The 20,264-nt window shown below is 63.5% G+C and overlaps 2 protein-coding genes across 3 annotated transcripts; both read left to right on the top strand.

The window, feature by feature from the left end:
* The first annotated feature begins 44 nt into the window (after positions 1–44).
* Positions 45–11,826, top strand: CHLRE_04g217914v5 (uncharacterized protein). 2 transcript variants are annotated; one of them, XM_043061748.1, is made up of 24 exons: positions 45–370; positions 650–938; positions 1,066–1,218; positions 1,465–1,605; positions 1,931–2,017; positions 2,373–2,557; positions 2,770–2,887; positions 3,257–3,348; positions 3,566–3,665; positions 3,833–3,892; positions 4,033–4,182; positions 4,421–4,633; positions 4,881–5,019; positions 5,236–5,428; positions 5,968–6,076; positions 6,411–6,563; positions 7,013–7,216; positions 7,321–7,350; positions 7,660–7,763; positions 8,046–8,304; positions 8,633–8,950; positions 9,436–9,615; positions 9,962–10,174; positions 10,542–11,826. In XM_043061748.1, the coding sequence occupies exons 1-24, from the start codon at positions 345–347 to the stop codon at positions 10,974–10,976; spliced, it is 3,951 nt and encodes a 1,316-aa protein (XP_042925005.1). In that variant the 5' UTR covers positions 45–344; the 3' UTR covers positions 10,977–11,826. The 2 variants fall into 2 exon arrangements, with proteins under 2 accessions (XP_042925005.1, XP_042925004.1); XM_043061749.1 differs by lacking the exon at positions 7,321–7,350.
* A 138-nt stretch (positions 11,827–11,964) lies between these two features.
* On the top strand, positions 11,965–20,221 carry CHLRE_04g217915v5 (uncharacterized protein). The gene is made up of 15 exons (XM_001701226.2): positions 11,965–12,515; positions 12,648–12,705; positions 13,306–13,340; positions 13,634–13,705; positions 14,065–14,151; positions 14,521–14,610; positions 14,856–14,937; positions 15,128–15,198; positions 15,392–15,458; positions 15,845–15,918; positions 16,304–16,433; positions 16,902–16,948; positions 17,195–17,265; positions 17,484–17,647; positions 17,877–20,221. Exons 1-15 carry the CDS (start codon positions 12,108–12,110, stop codon positions 18,077–18,079), a joined length of 1,659 nt encoding a protein of 552 aa, XP_001701278.2. The 5' UTR covers positions 11,965–12,107; the 3' UTR covers positions 18,080–20,221.
* Positions 20,222–20,264: the final 43 nt, after the last annotated feature.

The following is a 20,264-nucleotide window of genomic DNA, read 5'->3' on the forward strand; positions in this document are numbered from 1 at the left end:
GCTACAGAGCCAAACACGAGTTCCCCCATAACGTTGACATGTTTCTTCCTTCAAGCAATAGCTGCAACTGACCGAAGGCTTAAACAGCCAGGACCCTGAAACAGACTTCCTTCGAGGTCCCGTTAAACGCATTGTTCACGCTGCCGCTTAGCCACGTCAATTATAGCAAGGATTTAAAACGTAAAATTACAATTGATGCTACATTAAGAGGGCCAAGTAGAACTCCACTCGGCACCGTGGTCTTCGTTGACTTGCACAATCCTTTAAAGACATGCAATAGCATCTAAAGTTCTTGGTATCGACCAAATAGATAGCCGTCAGGGCTAGGGGCGCGTGGAGCAACGATGGCGACTTCGACGCTAGCCCCTAGGTGCGCGGAGCTGGCTATATTTTCTGCGATACTTTCAATGACGCTGGAAGCTTTTAGAAGCCGCTCGCTAATGTACATGAGCTTTGGAAGTGGGGCATGCACCCGACAACTCGCGGTTCCAGCGAATGTTTTTGGGCAGCTAAGTCAGGAGCATGGTGAAATGCATGAGAAGGGAAAGCTTGCGCTGCCATTCATCCATTCAACTGCGACTTCCGCGGCCTGTTGGTGCCATCCTGTCAGTGAACGCGTCCCTGAACGGTTTTCCCTCGCCCGCCACAGGTTCATCTTCGGCTTCCGGGCGGACGTGAAAGATAATGTCCATTATGCGGAGGACGGGTCGGTGGTGTACCCAGCGGGGCACAACATCGTGCTCTACTCCCCGGACACCCGCACGCAGCGCCTTATCCCGGGCACGCTGGAGAGCGAGGGGATCACGGCAATATGCGTATCCGCCAATAAGAAGCTCATGGCAGTGGCCGAGCGCTCCGACAAAGCCATGATTAGCGTGTACGACATGCAGACGTTAAAGCGGCGAAAGGTGCTGGTGTCCACGGACGCTGGATCAAAGGTGAGCAAAGCTCGGCAACTCCCTCCCAGTGTGTGCGGCGTCACTGGCGTTGTGGGCTCTGATGGAAGAGATTGTGCTACGTTCATGTGGCGCATCTGAACCCTTGTGTGGGCTGCTGTTTTCACAGGAATACGTGAGCCTGTCATTCAGCGGCGATGGAAAGACGCTAATTGCTCAGGGCGGCGCGCCGGAGTGGAACCTGGTGCTGTGGGTGTGGGAGAAGAGCAAAGTGGGCAGTGTGGTCAAGACGACCAACCAGCAGGGCGTGCCCATGTTCGGGGTGAGTCGCTGGGAGGGGCGGGGGTCCGGGGCGGCAGCACCGCCACATCATGGTTTGCCACAGGGCGTGAGCTCATGGCGAGAACGAAATGCACTAGATTACAGGGGTACAGACCAATCCAGCGGCAATGGGCCGCAGCACCCCCCACACACCATCACGCTGCCGCGCCGTGCTTGCACACTGTCTTCAAGTACCGGTATACCGACTGCGGTTGCACCTGCCGCGGCGCCCCCCTTGCCCCTGCAGTGCGCCTTCTCGCCGGGCGACTCGGCGCTGGTGAGCGTCATCGGGCAGGGCATCTTCAAGCTGTTCCGTAACGCGGACGCGGGCCTCAAGGCAGTCAACCCGGTCATGGGCAAACGAGACCCGGGGCTGGCGTCCTGCCAGGTGCGAGCGGCGGAAGGGGGGGCTTGCCTAAAGAGTTAGAGGAGTAGGTCGCGTAGACTCAGGTCAGCAAATTCTCCGGGGAAGGGGAGTGGAGGGGCGTGGAGGGGGTGGCCTAGTGCCGGGACGCAGGGCTACGGGCGGTGCAGCCAACCATGGGCAGTTGTGGCTAGGCGGGCATGCAGGCATGCGGGAATGAGAGCCGCGCAATTGTTACATGGTCACCTGCGGTGCACGGAGCCGTCCCGCACCGCCACAACTGTGTTTAGTTTGGGCTGGTATCTACGATCACCCCCCCCTTTCCCCCCGTGCCCCTGGCTCCTCGCAGTGCTGGGTGCCGGACCCGCCCGGCAGCAACGAGCAGCGGGAGCGGCTGCTGCTGGGTATGAGCGACGGCGAGGTGCTGCTGCTAGAGGTGAGCCGCGGCACATGCGGGAGCAGCAGCAGCAGCAGCAGGAGGAACGGAGCGGGCTGGGCGGGCCGGGAGGGGAGGAGAGGGGTGGCTGCTGGGCGCCGGGCCAAAGCGAGGAAAGAGCGCCTGGGAGAGAAGTGCCAGGGCTGGAGCGACCAGCTACAGGGCAGGACGGGGAGGGGGAAGGATAGGAAAGCCCCTGGCGCTTGCACGGCTGGAAAGGCAGGGCATGGGGTGGCTGCGGGCACCTGACCGCCTCGCTCATGCCTTCCTTACAACGCGCGCAACTCGGCGCCCGGGCGGGTCTCGTTTTGTATTCGTCGCCCAACCCGCGCAACCTCCTGTGTGTTGTGCTCAGGGCACGGACATGAAGGCGGCGTTCTCGTGCGACAACGGCCTGCCGGCCGTGTCCATAGCCGCCTACTCCAAGGGCTTCGTGGTGGGGCAGGACGGCGGCGTGGTCACCATCTTTGAGCGCGACGAGAAGGAGTTCTACCGCCGCGCGCGCGCCTTCACCATCGAGGGCAACGCCTGCAAAGTGCTGTGAGTGCACGCGCGCCTGCGGGCTTCCTGTGAACCTGCTGAGGCGGCGCCGCGGACGGGGAAACCATGCTTGTGTGCTTGCCAGCCGTTATCCTCCCTGTCTTGCTTCGTGCATACCCCACCCGCATAACGCCTGCTGTCCTCCTCTTCCTCTCCTCTTCCTCCCTAACCAACCCTCACCAACCCTAACCAACCCTGACCAACCGCCGCAGCAACCTGGCCATCAGCCCCAACGAGGAGCACCTGGTGGCCAGCCTGGAGAACAACCAGGCCTTCACACTGCTGCTCAGCAACCAGGAGATCATGAAGCAGGACGAGATGAACTTCGAGGTGGGGGCGGCGAGGGGCGGAGCGGGCGGGGAGGGGCGGTGGGCGGGGCGGTGGGCGGGGCGGGTGGGGCAGGGGGCGGTGGGAGGCGCGGGGAGGGGCGGGGCGGGGACAGCGGATGGGGCGGGGAAACGGGGGTTTGGGCCTTCGGCGTGGCGGTGGGTGGAGCAATGGAGGTTGGGCCTATAGCATGGTGCGCTGGTGATGCGGAGGCAAGGGGAGAGGTGGTCGTGACAGGATTGCGCGGCTGGCAGACTGGTCTTCGTTTGCCCTGGGGCAGGGTGGTTGGTGATTCGGGGCCGGCCTGAAGGTCGTTGTTGGTGATGGAATCGTGAGGCTGACGTACACGTGTGCTTGTGCCATGCGCCGCAGGTGTTGGGCACGCCCAACCACGCCGGCCCCATCACCGGCTTGGACGTGTGCGTGCGCAAGGCGCTCATTGCGTCATGTTGCTCCACAGACCGGTGAGCAGGCACCCGCTCGGGATCGATGGAACGGACTCGTGCCCTGGGGCCGGGAGCATGAGCGAGCTGTAAGGGCTGCGGCCGTGCGCAACTAGGTGCCATGCTTCCTTCCAGCTCCCCTTCCTTCACTGCGCCCACGAAACTCATGCTGCCGTCCTGATGCGACACCACCTGAGACACCTTTCTCTGTCTGTCCCATCACTGTCGCCTCGCGCAGGTCCGTGCGGCTGTGGAACTGGGCGGATCGGACATGCGAGCTGTACCGCACCTTTGCCGATGAGATCTTCTCCATCGCCATCCACCCGACCGGTCTGCAGGTGCGGGTTGGGCTGCCGGCGTGCCCGCTGCCACTCTTGCTGCTGCTTCGGCGGCGGTAGCAAGTCCATGCGTAGGGTATAGTATTGCCTGCAGGCCTGCTTGTCCACGCGCGCCGGTGCACCGGCGTACGATACACCCGCACCAACACGGCTGCACCGCCGCGCAGGTGCTGGTGGGCTTTGCGGACAAGCTGCGGCTCATGGCGGTGCTCATGGAGGACCTCAAGGTGCGCGTGTGCGTGTGTGTTTGCGTGACGGGGCCCGTGCGCCTTCGCTTTCTCAGCCGGCTTCCCGCCACGTCACGCCTCATCGCCCACCCAATCCACGCATTTCCCAACACCGCCCTCACACCTCACATGGAACACAGGTGGTCAAGGAGCTGGGCATCAAGGGCTGCCGCGAGTGCTGCTTCTCCACAGGCGGCCAGTACTTTGCGGCCGTGAACGGCACCACCATCTCCATCTATAACACCTACACCTGCGAGAACGTGGGCAACCTGCGCGGCCACAACGGCAAGGTGAGCAGGCGGAGGGCGGCGACGGGAAATGCTTTGGCAACCCCTGGTGTGAACCGCGCGTGGAGGGCAGTGGCGGACAGTCACCGCGTGACCCACACGCGCGTTCCACCGCGCCTCCACCACTACCAAGAACCCGTCGCCGAGCCCTCATACACACACACTGGGCGGGCTTTCGTTTCGTTATTATCTAACACAAACACACACACACACACACACATGCACACGCTCGCCCTCCCAGGTCCGCTCCGTGGCCTGGTCGCCGGACGACTCCAAACTCATCAGCGCGGGCATGGACGGCGCGGTGTACGAGTGGCGGCTCAAGGACCTGAAGCGCGACAAGGAGCACGTGCTCAAGGGCTGCGCCTACGCCTCGGTGCTGGCCACGCCCGACTGCAAGCTGCTGTACGCCACTGGCACCGACAAGAAGATCAAGGAGTTCGAGGACTCCACGGTGCGTGGCAGGCGGGCGCTGGGGCGAGAGGCAGGGAGGGAGGGTTGTAGATACCAGCCCAAACTATACCAGACCAAGCTTAACTCGGGGAAGTCAGGTCCAATGAGAGTACGGTATCGGCGGGCCTGAGCAACCCATCGCCGGTATGGGCTGCACACGGTCCTTTCATGCACACCATGCAATCCGGCACGCGGCTGCAACTTGTATGTCGCTCGCTGTCGCTGTTGTTGTCGCTCCGCCGCCACAGGGCACGGGCACCACCATCTCCAAGGAGATCGACACGGGCGGCGTGAACCTCACGCAGCTGGCGCTGCTGCCCAACGCGCGCGTCATGTTCGCGGCCACAGAGGCGGGCGGCGTGCGCACCTACAAGTACCCGCTCACAGGTGCGGGGCTGAGGACGGGCGCCCGGGGGGTGGGTGGGCGGGGGCGCCGCGGCTGTGCGCTCGTGCGGCCACGAGGGCGCCACGGGTCCGATGCGCTGGATGTTGCATGTTACGCGGCTACCCAGCTTTGGCCTCGCGCGGTGCTAGCAAGCAAAACTGACACGCAACCACTCACCCACCCATCCATCCCATGCATCCATCCTTTCAAACCCGCAGGCGAGTTCCAGGAGGCCAAGTGCCACGCCGCGCCCGTGTCGCGACTGCGTGTGTCCTGGGACGAGTCGCTGCTGGTGTCGGGCGGCGAGGACGGCTCCGTGTTCGTGTGGGAGGTGCGCGACAAGGACGCCCGGGCGGCGGCGCGGCGGGAGCAGGAGAAGTTGGAGTACGCGGTGGAGGTGCTGGTGACACGGTGGGTGCAGCGAGTGCGTGGGCGGGTGCGGGAGAGCGAGAGCGAGCACGTGTGGGGGCTGCACGTCTGCGCCTGGAAGATTCGAGGGGGGGCGGGTATGTGCCCGAGCCCAATGCATTAGGTCCCAGGTATCGCCGGGGTGGGAGATGCGCGTGACCGCGTACGGGTGGGGGGGGGGGTTGTAGATACCAGCCCAAACTAAACCAAACCCCATGCAATAGAGCGGGGGAGGGGATGCCGGTATGCATGTGGTGGTGCCGGTATGCATGTGGTGGTGCCGGTATGCATGTGGTGGTGGCGGCGGAGCTGGACCCACACGGGTCCGAGGGTGTGCCCGGCATACGCCTCTTCTCTGTCCCGACCGAACCGACACATACCTCCAGCGCTCAGTCCCGCATCCTCCCATCCACCCACCCTTCCCTCGCCCTCCCTCGCCCTCCTCCGCCCTCCCTCGCCCCCTCGTCTACCATTGTCTTAGCTAGTGAGCTAATCATGAATGCAACCCCTCGCCACCCCTCCTCCCCCCCCCCGGCCCCCAGGTCCGAGCTGGACGAGAAGCGCTCCCGCATGTCGGAGCTGGAGCAGCAGGTGGCGGAGCTGACCATGCAGACCGAGTACCAGCTGCGACTCAAGGACCTGCACCTGCAGGTGCGGCTTCCTTGGGAGGAAGAGGAAGGGGAGGGGAGGGGGGTTTACAGACATGAGTGGTTGAAGGGGTGGAGGGAGGAGGAAGGAAGGAAGGAGCAGGGTGGGAGGCGGGCGGGTTGGGAGTGGGAGGGGGTTGAGACGGATGCGGAGGATGCGCGGAGAGGTTGGGGCCGGCGGCCTAGCACGTACGCGACCGGTTTGCATCCGTCGATGGCCACAACAAGCGCCGCGGTGCCGTCCTCGAGCTCCCTACCTCCCCGACAGTGCCTTGCTACATCTTCACTTCTTTTTCAATCATGAAAGTAACCCCAACTCGCCAACTTCCTCCCCACAGGAGCGCGTCAAGGAGCTCACGGACAAGTTCAGCGGCGAGTCGGAGGCCGACCGCCAGAAGTTTGAGGCGCTGCTGGCGGAGAAGAACGAGATGGAGATGGAGTACGAGGACAAGCTCAAGCAGGCGGAGGAGCGCAGCCAGGCGCAGCTGCAGGTGCGGTGGGCGGGGCGCGGAGGGATGAGGCACAGGAAGGACTGGGGCGCAGACGTGGGGCACGGTTGGGGCAGCTTGTTGCGTGATGGTGCACTCGCAACACATCTCGGCATTTATTCATCTACACCCGCACCCACACCCATCCTGCCCCCCTCCATCCGGCAAAGAGGTCCTGGCATGTAACCCTCACACCCTATCACCCTATTGCTCGAAGCTCCACTCCCAATTCCCTGCCCTCCCAACCCTCCCTCCCCTCACCCCCCTCCCCCCGACCCTGCTGTCGAGTGCCGCTCCCTTGTCAAAGCTGCAGCTCCTCCTTGCAGCGCTCCTGTTGCCTTATGGATTTGGTTCAGACTTAAACCCCTCCTCACCCACCACCCCCTCCCCTTCCCCCCCTAGTTTGGGCTGGTTTTATACAACCCTCCCCTCCACCCCCTTCCTACCCCCAGGCCCTGGACACGCAGTACCAGGCCAAGATCATGGCGGAGGTGGAGCGCTACCAGGCGCTGATGCAGGAGAAGGAGCTGCTGGCGGAGCGCTGGGACGAGCAGAACAGCCTGCTGGTGGAGAGCCACGAGCGCGTCATTGCGGAGCTGACCGAGGACTACGAGGCCAAGCTGGCGGAGGAGGCGCTCAAGATAGAGGCGCTGCAGGTGGGCGGTGTTTGTGGGGGGGAGGGGGGCGGAGGAGGCGCTCAAGATAGAGGCGCTGCAGGTGGGCGGTGTGTGTGTGTGTTTGGGGGGGGGATAGGGGGGAGGAGGAGGCGCTCAAGATAGAGGCGCTGCAGGTGGGCGGTGTGTGTGGAGGAGGATATGTGGGTGGTGGGTGGGGTGGGATGGATGCGAGAGGGTTCTAGATACCAGCCCAAAATAAACCGAGCCCAATGCAAAAGAGCGAGGAGGAGAGGGGGGTAGTGCATGGTGGGCGGGGTAGGGGTTGAGTTGCGGGTGGGGGGTGGGTTGGGGGCGAGACGGGAGGGGTAGGGTGGGGAGGCAGCGGAAGGGGTGGAGGCATGACGATGAGTGGGTCGAGGACCTGCTCCGCCCCTCACGCCGGACACCTCCTGAACCTCCTCTGTCCCTCATCATCCCCACAGGCGGAGAAGGCCGAGCTGGAGCGCGAGTTCGAGGAGATCAAGAAGCAGCTGGAGGAGGACGCCGACCGCGAGATAGAGGAGACCAAGGAGAAGTACGAGCAAAAGTGAGTGCCGCGACGACCCACGGTTCAAGGGCGCAGGCGTGGGGTACGGGACAGGCTGCATGTGAGCTGTGGCGGTGCTTGGCAGACACTGCTCGTCCGTCATTCACGCTGACGCAGACTCCCCACTGCATGCGGCCGCACGCACCCACTTTCCCAACCCAGAATTGACACCCCCTCTCCCCTCTCCCTTTCCCCTCTCCCTGCACCTGCTCGTCCCCCCCCCCCCTGTACCTGGCTACGACTTCATTGCGTAAACTTAATGCATGTACCCCCCCTCCCCAGGCTGCAGACGGAGCGCGAGACCAGCCTGCGGCTCAAGGGCGAGAACGGCATCATGCGCAAGAAGTTCAACAACCTGCAGAAGGACATCGAGGTGTGCAACACGCAGATCAAGGAGCTGTACGAGCAGAAGAAGGAGCTGTACGCCACCATTGCCAGCCTGGAGAAGGACATTGCCAGCCTCAAGCGCGAGATCCGCGAGCGCGACGAGACCATCGGCGACAAGGAGCGGCGCATCTACGACCTCAAGAAGAAGAACCAGGTGCGCGGCGTGTTTGCGTGAAGTGTGTGTTGTGTTGTGGTGGCGTGTTGTGTGGAGGTGGTGTGTGTGTGTGTGGAGGGTGTGGATGTGTGGAGGGTGTGGCGGGCGATGGGGGTAGCCTGACCTGAGAGGCCGTGTACTTTATGGCCGTGTGTGACCGTGGCCTCGACTTGCTAGGCACCAGCCATCACGCAACGACGCCTCTGGTCCCTTGCAACTTGCAAAGGCACCAGCGGCTTGTCATACAACATGGCCCTGTGTCCTGACCATCATGCTCCCCCCCCCCCCGGGGCTGCCTGCTGCCCCCCACCTCGAACAACAACCACAGGAGCTCGAGAAGTTCAAGTTCGTCCTGGACTACAAGATCAAGGAGCTGAAGAAGCAGATCGAGCCCAAGGACCTCGAGATCAGCGAGATGAAGGAGCAGATCAAGGAGATGGACGGCGAGCTGGAGCGGTACCACAAGACCAACGCCAACCTGGACCTCACCATCTCCAACATGCACCTCAAGCAGGCGGGCCTCGCCAACGAGGTCACGGACCAACGGCGCGAGAAGCAGGACGCCTACGCGCTCATGCGCCGCTTCCAGCACGACCTGCAAGAGGTGGTGGGCTTCCTGCAGGAGCCCAAGGTGCTCAAGGAGAAGGTGAGGCGCGCGAGGGGCAGGCGGGGGGGGGGGGGGGGTTGTAAATACCAGCTCAAACTAAACCAAAACCAACGAACGGGCGGGCCGCGGCGGGAGGGCGGTAGTTGTTATATGCCAGCCCAAACTAAACCAAGCCAAGCCGAACTAGGTGGATGAGGACTTTGATGGCAGGAGGGGAAGAGCAGGGGGAAAGGGAGGGATGGGATGGGAAATAAGAAGGTGGCGTGGGAGTGTGGGCGAGAGCAGGCATGGGTACAGGCTGGGTTGGGCAGCTGGGCACAAGCGCAAGCGCCGTGGTGGCACGGAGGGACACCAGCACCGCCCCTCGATGCTGCAACATCTGCCCCTCACCCCATGCCGTAACCCCACTGCCCGCCCCACTGCCCACCCCACTGCCCACCCCACTGCCCACCCCACCTGCCCACCCCACTACCCACCTACCCACCTGCCCACCTACCCACCTGCCCACCTACCCACCCGCGTAGGTCAAGTGGCTGTACCAGAAGCACTGCGGCGAGCTGCAGTCCGGCCCGGCGGAGGACGGCGACGTGGAGCGCGAGGCGGCGCGGCAGCGGGAGTACCTGGAGAAGACGGTGGACAGCCTCAAGCGCAAGCTGGCCAAGGACAGCGAGCTGCACCGCACAGACAACCTGCGCATCATGCAGGTGGGCGGCGCTTGTGGGGTGTGGGGATGTGGGGGTGGGGTGGGGCGGGGTGGGATGGGGTGGGGTGGGGGTGGGGGGGTGGGGGGGGGCTGTTTGCCCGCGCCCGAAGAACTAGCTTCTATTCGTCAAGGGAGTGTCGCCAAACGCAGAAATTCGGGGGCGGACCGTCAGGAGGAGGTGCAGTCGTGCGTTTGATACAGACGGAGAGCAGCGATGTGCAGCGGCTGTTGAGTTGTTGGACGAAGGGCGCAGACAGGGGCCCCTTCGCAACACACTTCTTTCCTCCGCGACCGCGCCACTCGCAAACAAACCCTTTCTTGATCACCGAACGCCGCCGCCCCCGCAGGAGAACACGGCCCTGATCAAGGAGATCAACGAGCTGCGGCGCGAGATCAAGGCACTCAAGGGTGCGGGCCTGGGCGCGGTCGGGCTGGGCAAGCCCGGCAGCGCCAACGGCGGCGCGGGGCGGCCGGGGCGCGGCAGTCCCGACGCAGCGGCTCAGGAGCTGAGGCGGGAGCTGGACATGCAGCGAGACCTGATCGCGCGGTTGCGGGAGGAGGTGAGAGCTGACAGCTGGGCCAGGGCCGGGGGAGGGGGCGGGGGCAGGGGGCGGGATGCTGCGAGCGGGTTTGCGGTGGCCCAGTGCGCGGCTGTGCGGCGGCGGCTGCTTGGACGCCCTCAGCGTGACGACGTCTGCTCCTTGTGAGCCGTGTAGCTCCGTTCCGTCATCTCCCTCTCCCTGCCCCCGCCTTCTGCTAACTAGTCATTGCCGGGAATCCCGCCCTGCCTCCCCGTTTCCTCCACTCTCCCCCTCCCCCTCCCCCTCCCCCTCCCCCTCGACTACCACTTCCTGGGCCAATCATGAATGTAGCCCCCCCCCCCGTCTACCATTCCCTTAACTAATCATGCATGTCAACCCCCCCCAGATGATGATGAAGGAGGCTCGCATCAAGCAGCTGGAGGCCATGGTGGTGCCGCGCCCCATCAGCCGCGAGCGCCTGCCGCCCATGGAGGGCTTCAGCGGGGCGCCGCAGCAGCCGCCGCCGCCCTCCGTGTCAGTAGCCTCCTCCTACGCGCCGCCCACGGGCATGCTGGCAGGCGGCGCGGGTGGGCCGCCGGTGGGCCTGCCGCCGCCGTCGCCGCAGCGGCCGGGCTCGGCGGGCGGCGGCGGGATGCGGGACAGCGGCGGGGTCGTGAACTCGGGCGCGGTGCTGGCGGGGGCGGCGATTGCGGCATCGATGGGGCCGGTGCGGGAGGACAGCGGCGAGGGCTACGATGGCGGGGCCGGCGGCGGCCAGGAGGAGGGATTTGAGGAGCAGGAGGGGGAGCTGGAGGGGGAGCTGGAGGGGGAGCTGGCATAAGCTGTAGCTGTGGGAGGCTTGGGCAGGTGGGGGAAGGGGTCACGTTGGTCGTTGCATGGAGCGGTGGTAGGTAGGGAGAGCGGCGAAGGTGGGGGGCTAGTCGCTAGAGGCACGTGCGTGCGGCGCGCGCGACAAGCTGGGCCGCAGGCGGCCAGAAGGACCGGAGGGAGAAACGGCGAGGACTGCTGGGGCGAAGGGCGCTCGTGGTGATACTACCAATGGGCGAGGATAAGGCGATGTGGCTCGATGCAAGGGCTAGGATGAGGTACCGCATACGGTACGTGAACCGTACGTGCTGTGCGGGTGCTGGTAGGGGTCGTGCGCGCGGTGTGCGTGCCGGGACTGCAGTTCAACATCTTTCAACGTGTTTGGCTTAAACGAGTTAACGAGCGGTGCTCGCCAACCGGTTAACACGCCTCTCTTTCTTGCGAGTCCCTATGAACGTTTGAACGTTTGTGCTGCATTGCCCCGAGACCCCGACCAGCGCCCGGTATGGCAGCGGTGACCTGAGCCAGTATCCCTTTGTGGAGATTGCGCCCAGTTTACACCGGGCACGTGCATTATACAGTGCGCCCAGGTCCTGCCGGGTCCGTGTTGCGGTGCTGTCACGGCGTGACAGCCCTCCCCTGCAGCCCGACCCCCACGCCATCCAGCGCCAGCGCGCCATCTATCGTGACTACTGGGCCTGACCGGCCTGCGCCCGTGCATTAGTCGTAATGCTCCTCTTGACCGCATCTGTAGGGAAAGGACCAAGCTGCGACCAGCGTGAGCCCGGGCCTAACATGCCGGGCGCCCATGGCACGGTTATGCTCCGGAAGGTTGTACCAGCGGCCTGAGCTACTAAGTGGAACCTGAGAATGGTTTCGGAAGCTCCAAACACAGCCGGGCTAGGCCCGACCGGTATTAGGTGATGGGCGTTCGCGATCGAGCTTTCGGCGCGCATTAATACGCTGTCGGCGAGGAGGGAGGTTTTGTAAAGACGTTTATTTATATGCGCTTAGATTATCAGACCTCTCGCGTGTGGTGTTTCACGGTCACGACACTAAGCCTCCGGAATACTAAGACCCCCGTGATACTTAGCCCTCGTTTCCTCTGGGGACGCATATGACGCAAACGAATAGCCCTAATACAATGGAAAAGAAAGAATCCACGGCCAACGATGGGCTGTGCGACCTCGCTGTGACATCGCGTTTCGTATCTGCTCACGGCCAGGGCCACACGCAGCCCGCAGCTCACGAGAATGGTCAGGGATCGGCACAGCAGTCAAATGGCAACTCGTCTTCGCCAGCCGTGGGTGTCGCCATCAACCTCGGGGAGGCCAATTCCGCGCCTGGCACCAATCCGGAAGTCGCCCATGCCCACAAGGCGGATGTGGAAGCTCCGGAGATGCCTAATGTTGCCAGGCAGAGCGAAAAGGTCTTAACCTGGATGCCCTCGTCGCAAGGCTTGTGCATGTCCAGCGCGCCGGCGTCAGCGGTACGCAAGCAGACCCAAGGCACCAGCTTTAAGAACGCGCCAAAGGCCGAAGAGCACAAGGAGGTAAGGCTCGTAGTTGTAACTTCGCACCGGGTTGCGCATGATCGTGCACACTTTGCGTTTGACCTTCTTGGGTTGACCTGCGTCGTCTCCATACCTGACGTGTGCAATATGCTCTTATGTGGGCTGCTACAGTGCGCGGCGGCCATCATTCTCACCCCCAAGCAAACGTACGACCACATCGTGGCTACGGGTGAGTTTTCGCTAGTGACACTGCGGTGGCGGAAGCCAGGCACGTCTGGGCAGAAACTGGGGGCTTTTACACCGAGTGCACATGCCCAAGAGAGTGGCGTTTCCCGCAAGCGAAGTGAGACGCGGTTGAGGCACATGCCTCAACATATGCACGGGTTAGTAAGGGGTGTGCGGCCAGGGCCGCCGGGGTAAGCACATGGGTGGCGTACGGGTTTGGGTGAAGACACGAGAAGAGAAACAGCCGCACAGCTCATCATGGGGATGATGGACGAGGTAGCTGTCAAATGCGGGAACAACAGCTTTAGCAGAAGTAGACGCAATATCAGTCACGGCAGGTAGGGGAGGTAAAGTGGGTTGGGGCAACGGGCATGCGTGCTGGCTGCGACTGCACATCCTGGGGCGGGCAGCTGCAAGCGGGCGGCGTGTGTGTATGTGTCGGGGGGTGGCGGCACGTGGGCAGCACCCCGGGCGGCACCAGGGTGTGTTGTTGGAGGTGGTGGGGCGGCGAGTGGCTGCCGTGCAGGCGGTGTTCCGTCCTCGGATCGCGGCACGCTCCTCCTCCCCACCGCCTTGTGCGTGCCGCTCCCTCGCGCTCCCGCAGGTGTGGCCAAGACGACCCTGCCGCTGTCGAAGCAGGTGCAGGAATGGGGCATGGCAACGGGAACGCTTGGGGTTGCGCCGTAGACTTACTTCGTGTGTCGTGGGCCGAGCACGGTGGGGAGCTGTGTGTGCCGTTGCCGGCACGAAGCCAGGGAGACCCCAAGACGCGCGGCGGAAGGGGGGCACGGTTGCGTGACCCGTGGTTGCCCCGCGGCCTCTCTCGCACTCGTTTCTCTCACCGCCCTCCAACTCAATACGAATGGACAACCGACATGACTAGCCCACCAACAACAGTATTCTACTGCTGACACACACACGCCCACACACAGGTCACGCAAGGCGTGCTGGCGGGTTTCTACATCTCCTTCAGCTTCATGCTGTGCATGACTGTGGGCGGCCAGGTGGGTGCGAGTGTGTGTGGGGGGGGGGGGGGAGGGGGCGCCGCGGGTCGCTCCCTGTGCGGAGGCGGCCGGGGCTGTCGCATGTGTCGGTGCGGGGGGCCAGGGTGGGAACAGACGAAGGAGAGAGGCGGTTGGCGACCTGTGTGCCGGCCCTCGCCAGACCAGGTTGACGTCGAGAACACTCTGTAACACTCTGCGAACCAACGATTCGCGCCCCAACCAACCATTCGCGCCCGAAGCAACCAACCATTGGTGCCCCAAGCGCCTCACGCTCGCCCCCCTTGCTTCCCAGTCCTGCCTTCTAATTATCAGTGATGCCTGAAACCCCTGCTCCCCCTCTCTGACGCCCTCTCTTACAGATCCCCACGATCCAGGCCAACTATCCCGGAATCTACAACTTCATTCTGGGGTCGGTGGGCTTCCCCCTGGGCCTGACGGTCATCATGGTGCGTGGCCACGGGGTCTGGATCTCGATCTGAGGGGCGATGGGGTGGCGGTTGGAGCGGTTACGTGGACGGAGCAGTTGGCGGGCCAGGCCGGTGTATGTGTATCCCGTAGTGCTGCGATTGCACCGGCCAGACAGAATCCGTCGCGGTCGGCATGGGGCGCTGGTCAGTGGGACATATGCATGGGCGTGCAACTGATGTCGCTGTTACCGTGAACAGCATCTGTGCAGCCCCACCCAAACCCGCCCTGCACATACGCGTGCGGTGCGCACTGCTTCACGACGACTCGTGTCATTGCCAAGCAGGCTGCCAATCGCCAAAACCAACCAACCAACTCAACTGAAAAAGCCTTCTTAACTAACCGAACAGGTGGTTGGCGCGGATCTGTTCACAAGCAGCTGCATGTACATGATGACTGCCTGGATCGAGGGCCGCGTGGCCACCTACTACGTGCTTAAGGTGTGTAGCGGAGGCGAGGAAGGCTGTGCGGCGCTGTGAGGTGGAGGTGGGGAAGAGGGCTGGAGAGGCTTTGGACTGCGCGGAGTTGAAATGAGGGGCTGGTGTTACCAGTCCGAGGGTGCTTGGCAAAGTGCACCCGCAGGAAGAGTGGGGTTGGATCAGGGGTAGCGGGGAAGGAGAGCGGATACGGCTTTTCCAAGGTCCCCAATTTTACCCCCAAACAATCTTAACCGCCGGAACCACAGAACTGGTTCCTGTCCTGGTGGTGCAACCTGGCTGGCTGCCTCATCATGGCGCAGCTGGTGGTCTGGGCGGAGCTCTTCCACGGTAGGCGGGTCCGGTCCGATCTGGTCTGGTCTGCTATCATGAATGCAGTTTTTGGGTCCGATGGTTGCCGTGAACGACTGGCTGGGGGCCCCTTGTCAGGCGGTTGCATCTTGCCGGGAGCAACATACGGTGCACCGCATACTGCATTCACCGCCGCTCCCACACACGCCGCTCCCATGCGCGCCCGCAGGCAAGGAGTCCTTCCCCATCTTTCTGGCGCACAAGAAGACCAGCTACCCCTTCGGAGCCACGGTCGTCAAGGTGCGGTGCCGGCAGTAGCAGACAGGCAGGCGGTGGCGGTGGCGGCGGCGGCGGCAGTAGCCACGCACCTGCCTGTGGCCCCGCGCCCGCTCCCCTCCTTGCGTTTGCTTTTTTCCCAATGTCCACGGAGAATATAACCGCCTAACTGCCCATGCCTGCCTGGGCCCTGCTCCATCGCCGCCTGCACGCACAGGGCATCATTTGCAACTGGCTGGTGAACCTGGCCGTGTGGATGGCCAACAGCGCGCGCGACGTGACGGGTGAGAGCGTGAGCGCGTGAGGTCGCAACACACAGGGCCACAGCACAGGGCATGTTGCAGATACAGCCACAGCGCAGGGCATATTGTGTATTGTTGATGTTGACGTCGCGTGACTAACGAGAGCGCTCATAGCGCTGCTCCGCCGCCTCACCGTGAATGACAGCAGCCCTCCATTGGCCCCCGTGTCAACAACCCGCATCCCTGCCGCCCCACCCCTTCCATCCGCGCCTTGCGCTGCGCTCCTCCTCCTCCTCAACTCCCTTACCTCAGTAACCCCCCCGCGTCATTCCCTGCGTCCCCTCCCCCTCGGTAACGCTTCATGTTCCGCAAGATGGTCTACCGTCTACCACTTCCTTAACTAATCATGAATGTAACCCCTCCCCCAGGCAAGGCCGTGGGCGTGTACCTGCCCGTGAGCGCCTTCGTCACACTGGGCACCGAGCACGTGATCGCCAACCAGGTGGGGGGGCGGGTCAGGGAGAGGGTCAGGCAGAGGGTCAGGGAGAAGGTCAGGGAGGGCCAGGGAGGGCCAGGGACAGTCAGGGACGGTCAGCGAGCAAGCCGCGGGAGTGGGGCGTGGGCGGCATGGGCCAGAGGCAGGCTGAGTGGGTGGGTGGGTGGACACGGCGGGTGGGTACAGCGGGTGGGGCGCAGCACGGGACGCGAATCGGCGTGACGCACCTTATAGGGTTTGTGGCGCGCCCCGACCGGCATCCCCTCACCTCACCGTTGCACAGGGGTCGTATCTTGTTTTCGTGGTGATGTCTAGCTCCAAGACAAAAACGGCCGGGTAGCCCCTCCTAACTCCTGCCTTCCACGTGTGCATGTCAACAACAATAACACAGTTTGAGTTGTCTCTGGCCAAGATGCTGGGCAGCGGCATGTCGCTGCACACCATCATTCGTGACAACTGGGTGCCGGCCACCATCGGCAACATCATCGGCGGCGCCTTCTTCGTGGGCACCCTGTACGCGGGTGAGGGGGGGGACAGGAGGGGGGGACGGGGGGGCACCCTGTGCGCGGGTGAGGAGGGACAGGAGGTGGGGACAGGGGGTAGCCGTGCATGGAGAACGAAGTGGTTGGGGTGGGAGGAGCAGGAGGAGGCGGGGGCCGTGGGTTATAGCCGGGGACAGTAGGGAGGGGGAGGCCGTGTGTGGGTATGTTAATCGGGCGTGGCACCCGGGTTCCAGGTCCTCCTCTCCTTGGTGCTGGCTGGGTTTCCGGTGGAGGCTTCGGGCCTGCGGTAGACCTCGGCTTCTCCGCCGGTGTGTGTGCATTGCTGCGCGCCCTCAACACCTCCTTCCCCTCTTCCTCACTTCCGCTCTTCCTCACTTCCCCTTCCTCACTTCCCCTTCCTCACTTCCCCTTCCTCACTTCCCCTTCCTCACTTCCCCTCTTCCTCACTTCCCCTCTTCCTCACTTCCCCTCTTTCCCTCGTCACAGGCGTGTACGGCACCCTGTACGAGCGCATGTGGCTGCGCTGCCTGCAGGTCAGTCTGGGCCGGTCCGTCGGACAGGCAGGCAGGCAGGCAGTTCGGGTAATACCATAGGAGGGGGCAGGGGCGGGGCGCCACACATGCGCAGAACACGCGGGCGGCAGGCTGCATCAGCAGCAATCGCTGGCGCAATGGCCCTCTGATGGGGCCGTGTGCAGGGTTTCTGACTGCTGTATCGTGCATCACTGCTCACTGCCCCATTCTGCCACATGGCCTTTTTTACACCATCCGCACCTGCAGGTCTATGTGTGGGTGCTGCCCCGCGCCGTACGCGAGCGCATCCACGCCGCCCGCACAGCCGTGTACGAGAAGTGAGTGGCCCCAGGCGGGGCGGGGGCATCTCACGGCGGTCATGGGGTCTCAGGGGGCTTTGGGGGGCCGTGCCAACTGCCGCTTGACGCCCGCCACACACCTCTCTCTTACACTCCTACCTCACACAGCTTTGTTCAAAACACGCACTTCGCTCCCTCACCCGCCCACCCCCGCTACGCCTTCACTTCTTAAATAATCATGAATGTAACCCCCGCAGGCTGTTCGGCTGGGTGGACTGGGACTACATCACCACCGCCCCCGCCGACGTCATCCGCGAGACAGCCGGCCAGGACCTGAACGAGGACTCGCCCGGGCCGCACGACCACGCCGCGATCGCCAAGGCAGGAGTCAGCAGCGCCGGCGGCAACAGCGACAACGCAGGTGGGTGCAGCGGCGCGCTCCTGGGTGGGTGGGTGGGTGGGTTTGCGGGCTTTGCGTGTGTAATGCATCGTATTTTTCGCGCTGTGCGCATGAATTTGTGGGCGACGCCACGCGACGGTATCCGCATGACGCGGCCATGCGGTTGCGTGCGCAAAGCTGGCACAACGCTCAACATTTGCCACTCGACTATGGCTCGCGTCGCTAACTCATGTTGCTAACATGGTTGCAGGTGCGCTTGACCGCAAGACTGGCGCCAGCACCGGCGCCGCCAGCCAGCGCGGCGGCGTGTCGCGCGCCGGCACCTCGGGGCTGGGTCGCGGCGGCCCCGCCCGCGCCATCAGCAGCATGCTGGTGGACGCGGTGCGCAACCCGCCCATGACGCCCTTTGAGAAGCAGCGCACAGAGGCGGCGCTGGGCTCGGACGTTGTGTAGGGCTGCTGGCGGAGGTGCAGGCCGCCAGGCGGCGGCCGCCTTGTGGCGTCGCGTTCAGGCGGCCTTGTGGCGTCGCGTTCAGGCCGCCTTGTGGCGTCGAATTAAAGTTGCAGCAGGCAGCGCGGCCCCCGGCGGAGGTACTGGCGGTGGAGGCGGGAGTGGAGGGGAAGGGGCAGAGGCAGCAGCGGGGCTGCGCTCTGGTGGTGGCGGCGGAGGGGCACGCAGCGGGGGGGGGCTCCCGGCTGAGAGCGACTCCCAGCAGTGTGTGGGAGCGGCGGCCGCGGTGGCGGAAGTGGCAGCGGCGGCAGGCAACCGGCAGTGCGCGCGGGATCCCAGCGGGCATGTGACCAGTGTGGCGGGGAGGGAACGTCGTGAGCCGGAGGCGCACAGTTGTGACCTCGGGGCCAGGGTAAGGAGCATATGAAGACATGGGTGGTTGGCGTGTGCGCATGCAGCGCGCAGGTATCCCGCAGCCGCCGGCGACAGCTGTGTGCACGCATGCACGTACGCGCGCAAACGCTGCGTCCTTGGAATAAGAGGCACGGGTGGCAAACGGCATATTGATGTGATGTGTGTTGATATTCTCACTTAATGCCCGTGAAGGTGCCAGGCACGTTGACTGGGTTTTGCACAAAGCGTGCTTGGACCGTGCACCTTACGTCGCGTCAGCATCGAGACGCGCCCTGCATAGAAGTGGGGGATTGGTGTGGCGAAGGCCGGGGTTTCAGGTTGGCGATCATTTATGAAGTGTTGAGGTGCGGAGGGGCCATGGCCCCCGCAGACGCGCTGGTGCTACAGGCGGTGATAGAAGTCTTTATTAAATATCCTTATAGAACACCACCTCCTTACTGGCCAAGCGCACCAGCTGCAGAGATTCCTGCACAATAAACCCGAGACCCTGGTTGTGTGTGTGTGTGTGTGTGTGTGTGTGCTGATGGGAGTGGTCCACGCCTTGTTTATCTGCTGCAATGCGAAGCCACGTTTCGTTTTCTGCAAGGGTGTCTGCAGCGTCCTGGCTGTTGAGAGCATACGAACAGGTTGGCGTGTGGAGGCACCCAGGTTTGCGGTTGGCAGACATTTCCACTGGCCGCATACGCGGGCGCTGCAACACTTGTTTGAGAGGCTTGAGATGGCTTGCTGCCATTGCCCCTAAACCATACGTAGGGCGCACGCCGTGCTGTGCACGGGTCCAGGAGCTGGCGGTTTGCGGGCGACCGCTCGACCGGCGGCGCCTGCAGCTGTGGGGGGCACCGCACACCAGTCTGGTTGGAGGTGCATCGTTGTGCGCAGGGCGGGGCGTCCAGATTGCGGGGTGACCCACATGAGTGTTTGCATGCTGCGAGTACACAACCAGTGGGGGCCGTTGACAGTGGAGTCAAGTACATTGGCGGAACGTTTGAGGGTGGATAGCAAGGAAACGAAGAGGAGTAGAATTGTGGCACTGATTGCGCGGCGGGCTGGTTTTGTGCCTGGTGGGTTCATGTGAACACAGAGCAACTGTGGGGGTGCGGGGCTGTGATTTGGGAACAAAAGAGGAAGAAACGTGGCCAGGCAGCTCCCGAGGGCACGGAGCCCAAGGCTCTGCTGGAGGGGGTTTCGACCGGGCGCGCTGGTGTGTGATGCACGGGTATTCGTGTCTCGTGTGTGCCTGTGAGACTATGGTGCTCCCACGCATTGTGGGGGCTTCCGATTTGCAGACTTCGCCGTATGCGTATCTGCTTCTAACTGCTGCATGGTCTGCTGGTGGTGGTGGCGGTCACTTAGTAGTTACACTTGGTCGTGACGAAGCCACTGGTGACTAGGGCTGACAAGCCCTGGTGCTAGGCAAGCATGCTCCACACGCCACCCCTAGTCACTCCCGACACGCCACAGGTGGTGATGCTGGTACGGCTGGGTGGCTGCACATACGGCACGGTGCGAGGGAAGGGGGCGTGACTGTTTGTGTGACGTGAGCGCGCGTGTTGCGTGTGCGCTGCGCTGGGGGCTCGTGCGTGTTCAGGAGGCGGGCGTGAAAGTAGCGTTTGTTTGTGTTGTTCCGCGCGGGCCCAAACAGGAGCCGTCGCATGGCCGGAAGTTGGGTCACGAGACAAAGTAGTGTTGTCAAGAATTGAGTGGGTGCCGGTACTGTAAGGGTAACTAGTTTCAGAAGAGTCCGCTGTTTGTGATAAGCTCGCGCGGTGCAGCG

This window comes from Chlamydomonas reinhardtii, chromosome 4, assembly GCF_000002595.2.
Source record: "Chlamydomonas reinhardtii strain CC-503 cw92 mt+ chromosome 4, whole genome shotgun sequence".
Classification (NCBI taxonomy): Eukaryota; Viridiplantae; Chlorophyta; class Chlorophyceae; order Chlamydomonadales; family Chlamydomonadaceae; genus Chlamydomonas; species Chlamydomonas reinhardtii.

Bases quoted from the DNA above. Each gene is read 5' to 3' on its own strand.
- CHLRE_04g217915v5 (XM_001701226.2), top strand. From the start codon at position 12,108: ATGGAAAAGAAAGAATCCACGGCCAACGATGGGCTGTGCGACCTCGCT. The intron at 13,341-13,633 runs GTGCAGGAATGG...GCCCACACACAG, and splicing joins CCCTGCCGCTGTCGAAGCAG to GTCACGCAAGGCGTGCTGGC. The intron at 14,611-14,855 runs GTGTGTAGCGGA...CCGGAACCACAG, and splicing joins CCACCTACTACGTGCTTAAG to AACTGGTTCCTGTCCTGGTG.
- CHLRE_04g217914v5 (XM_043061748.1), top strand. From the start codon at position 345: ATGGCGACTTCGACGCTAGCCCCTAG. The intron at 2,888-3,256 runs GTGGGGGCGGCG...CATGCGCCGCAG, and splicing joins AGGACGAGATGAACTTCGAG to GTGTTGGGCACGCCCAACCA. The intron at 6,077-6,410 runs GTGCGGCTTCCT...TCCTCCCCACAG, and splicing joins TCAAGGACCTGCACCTGCAG to GAGCGCGTCAAGGAGCTCAC.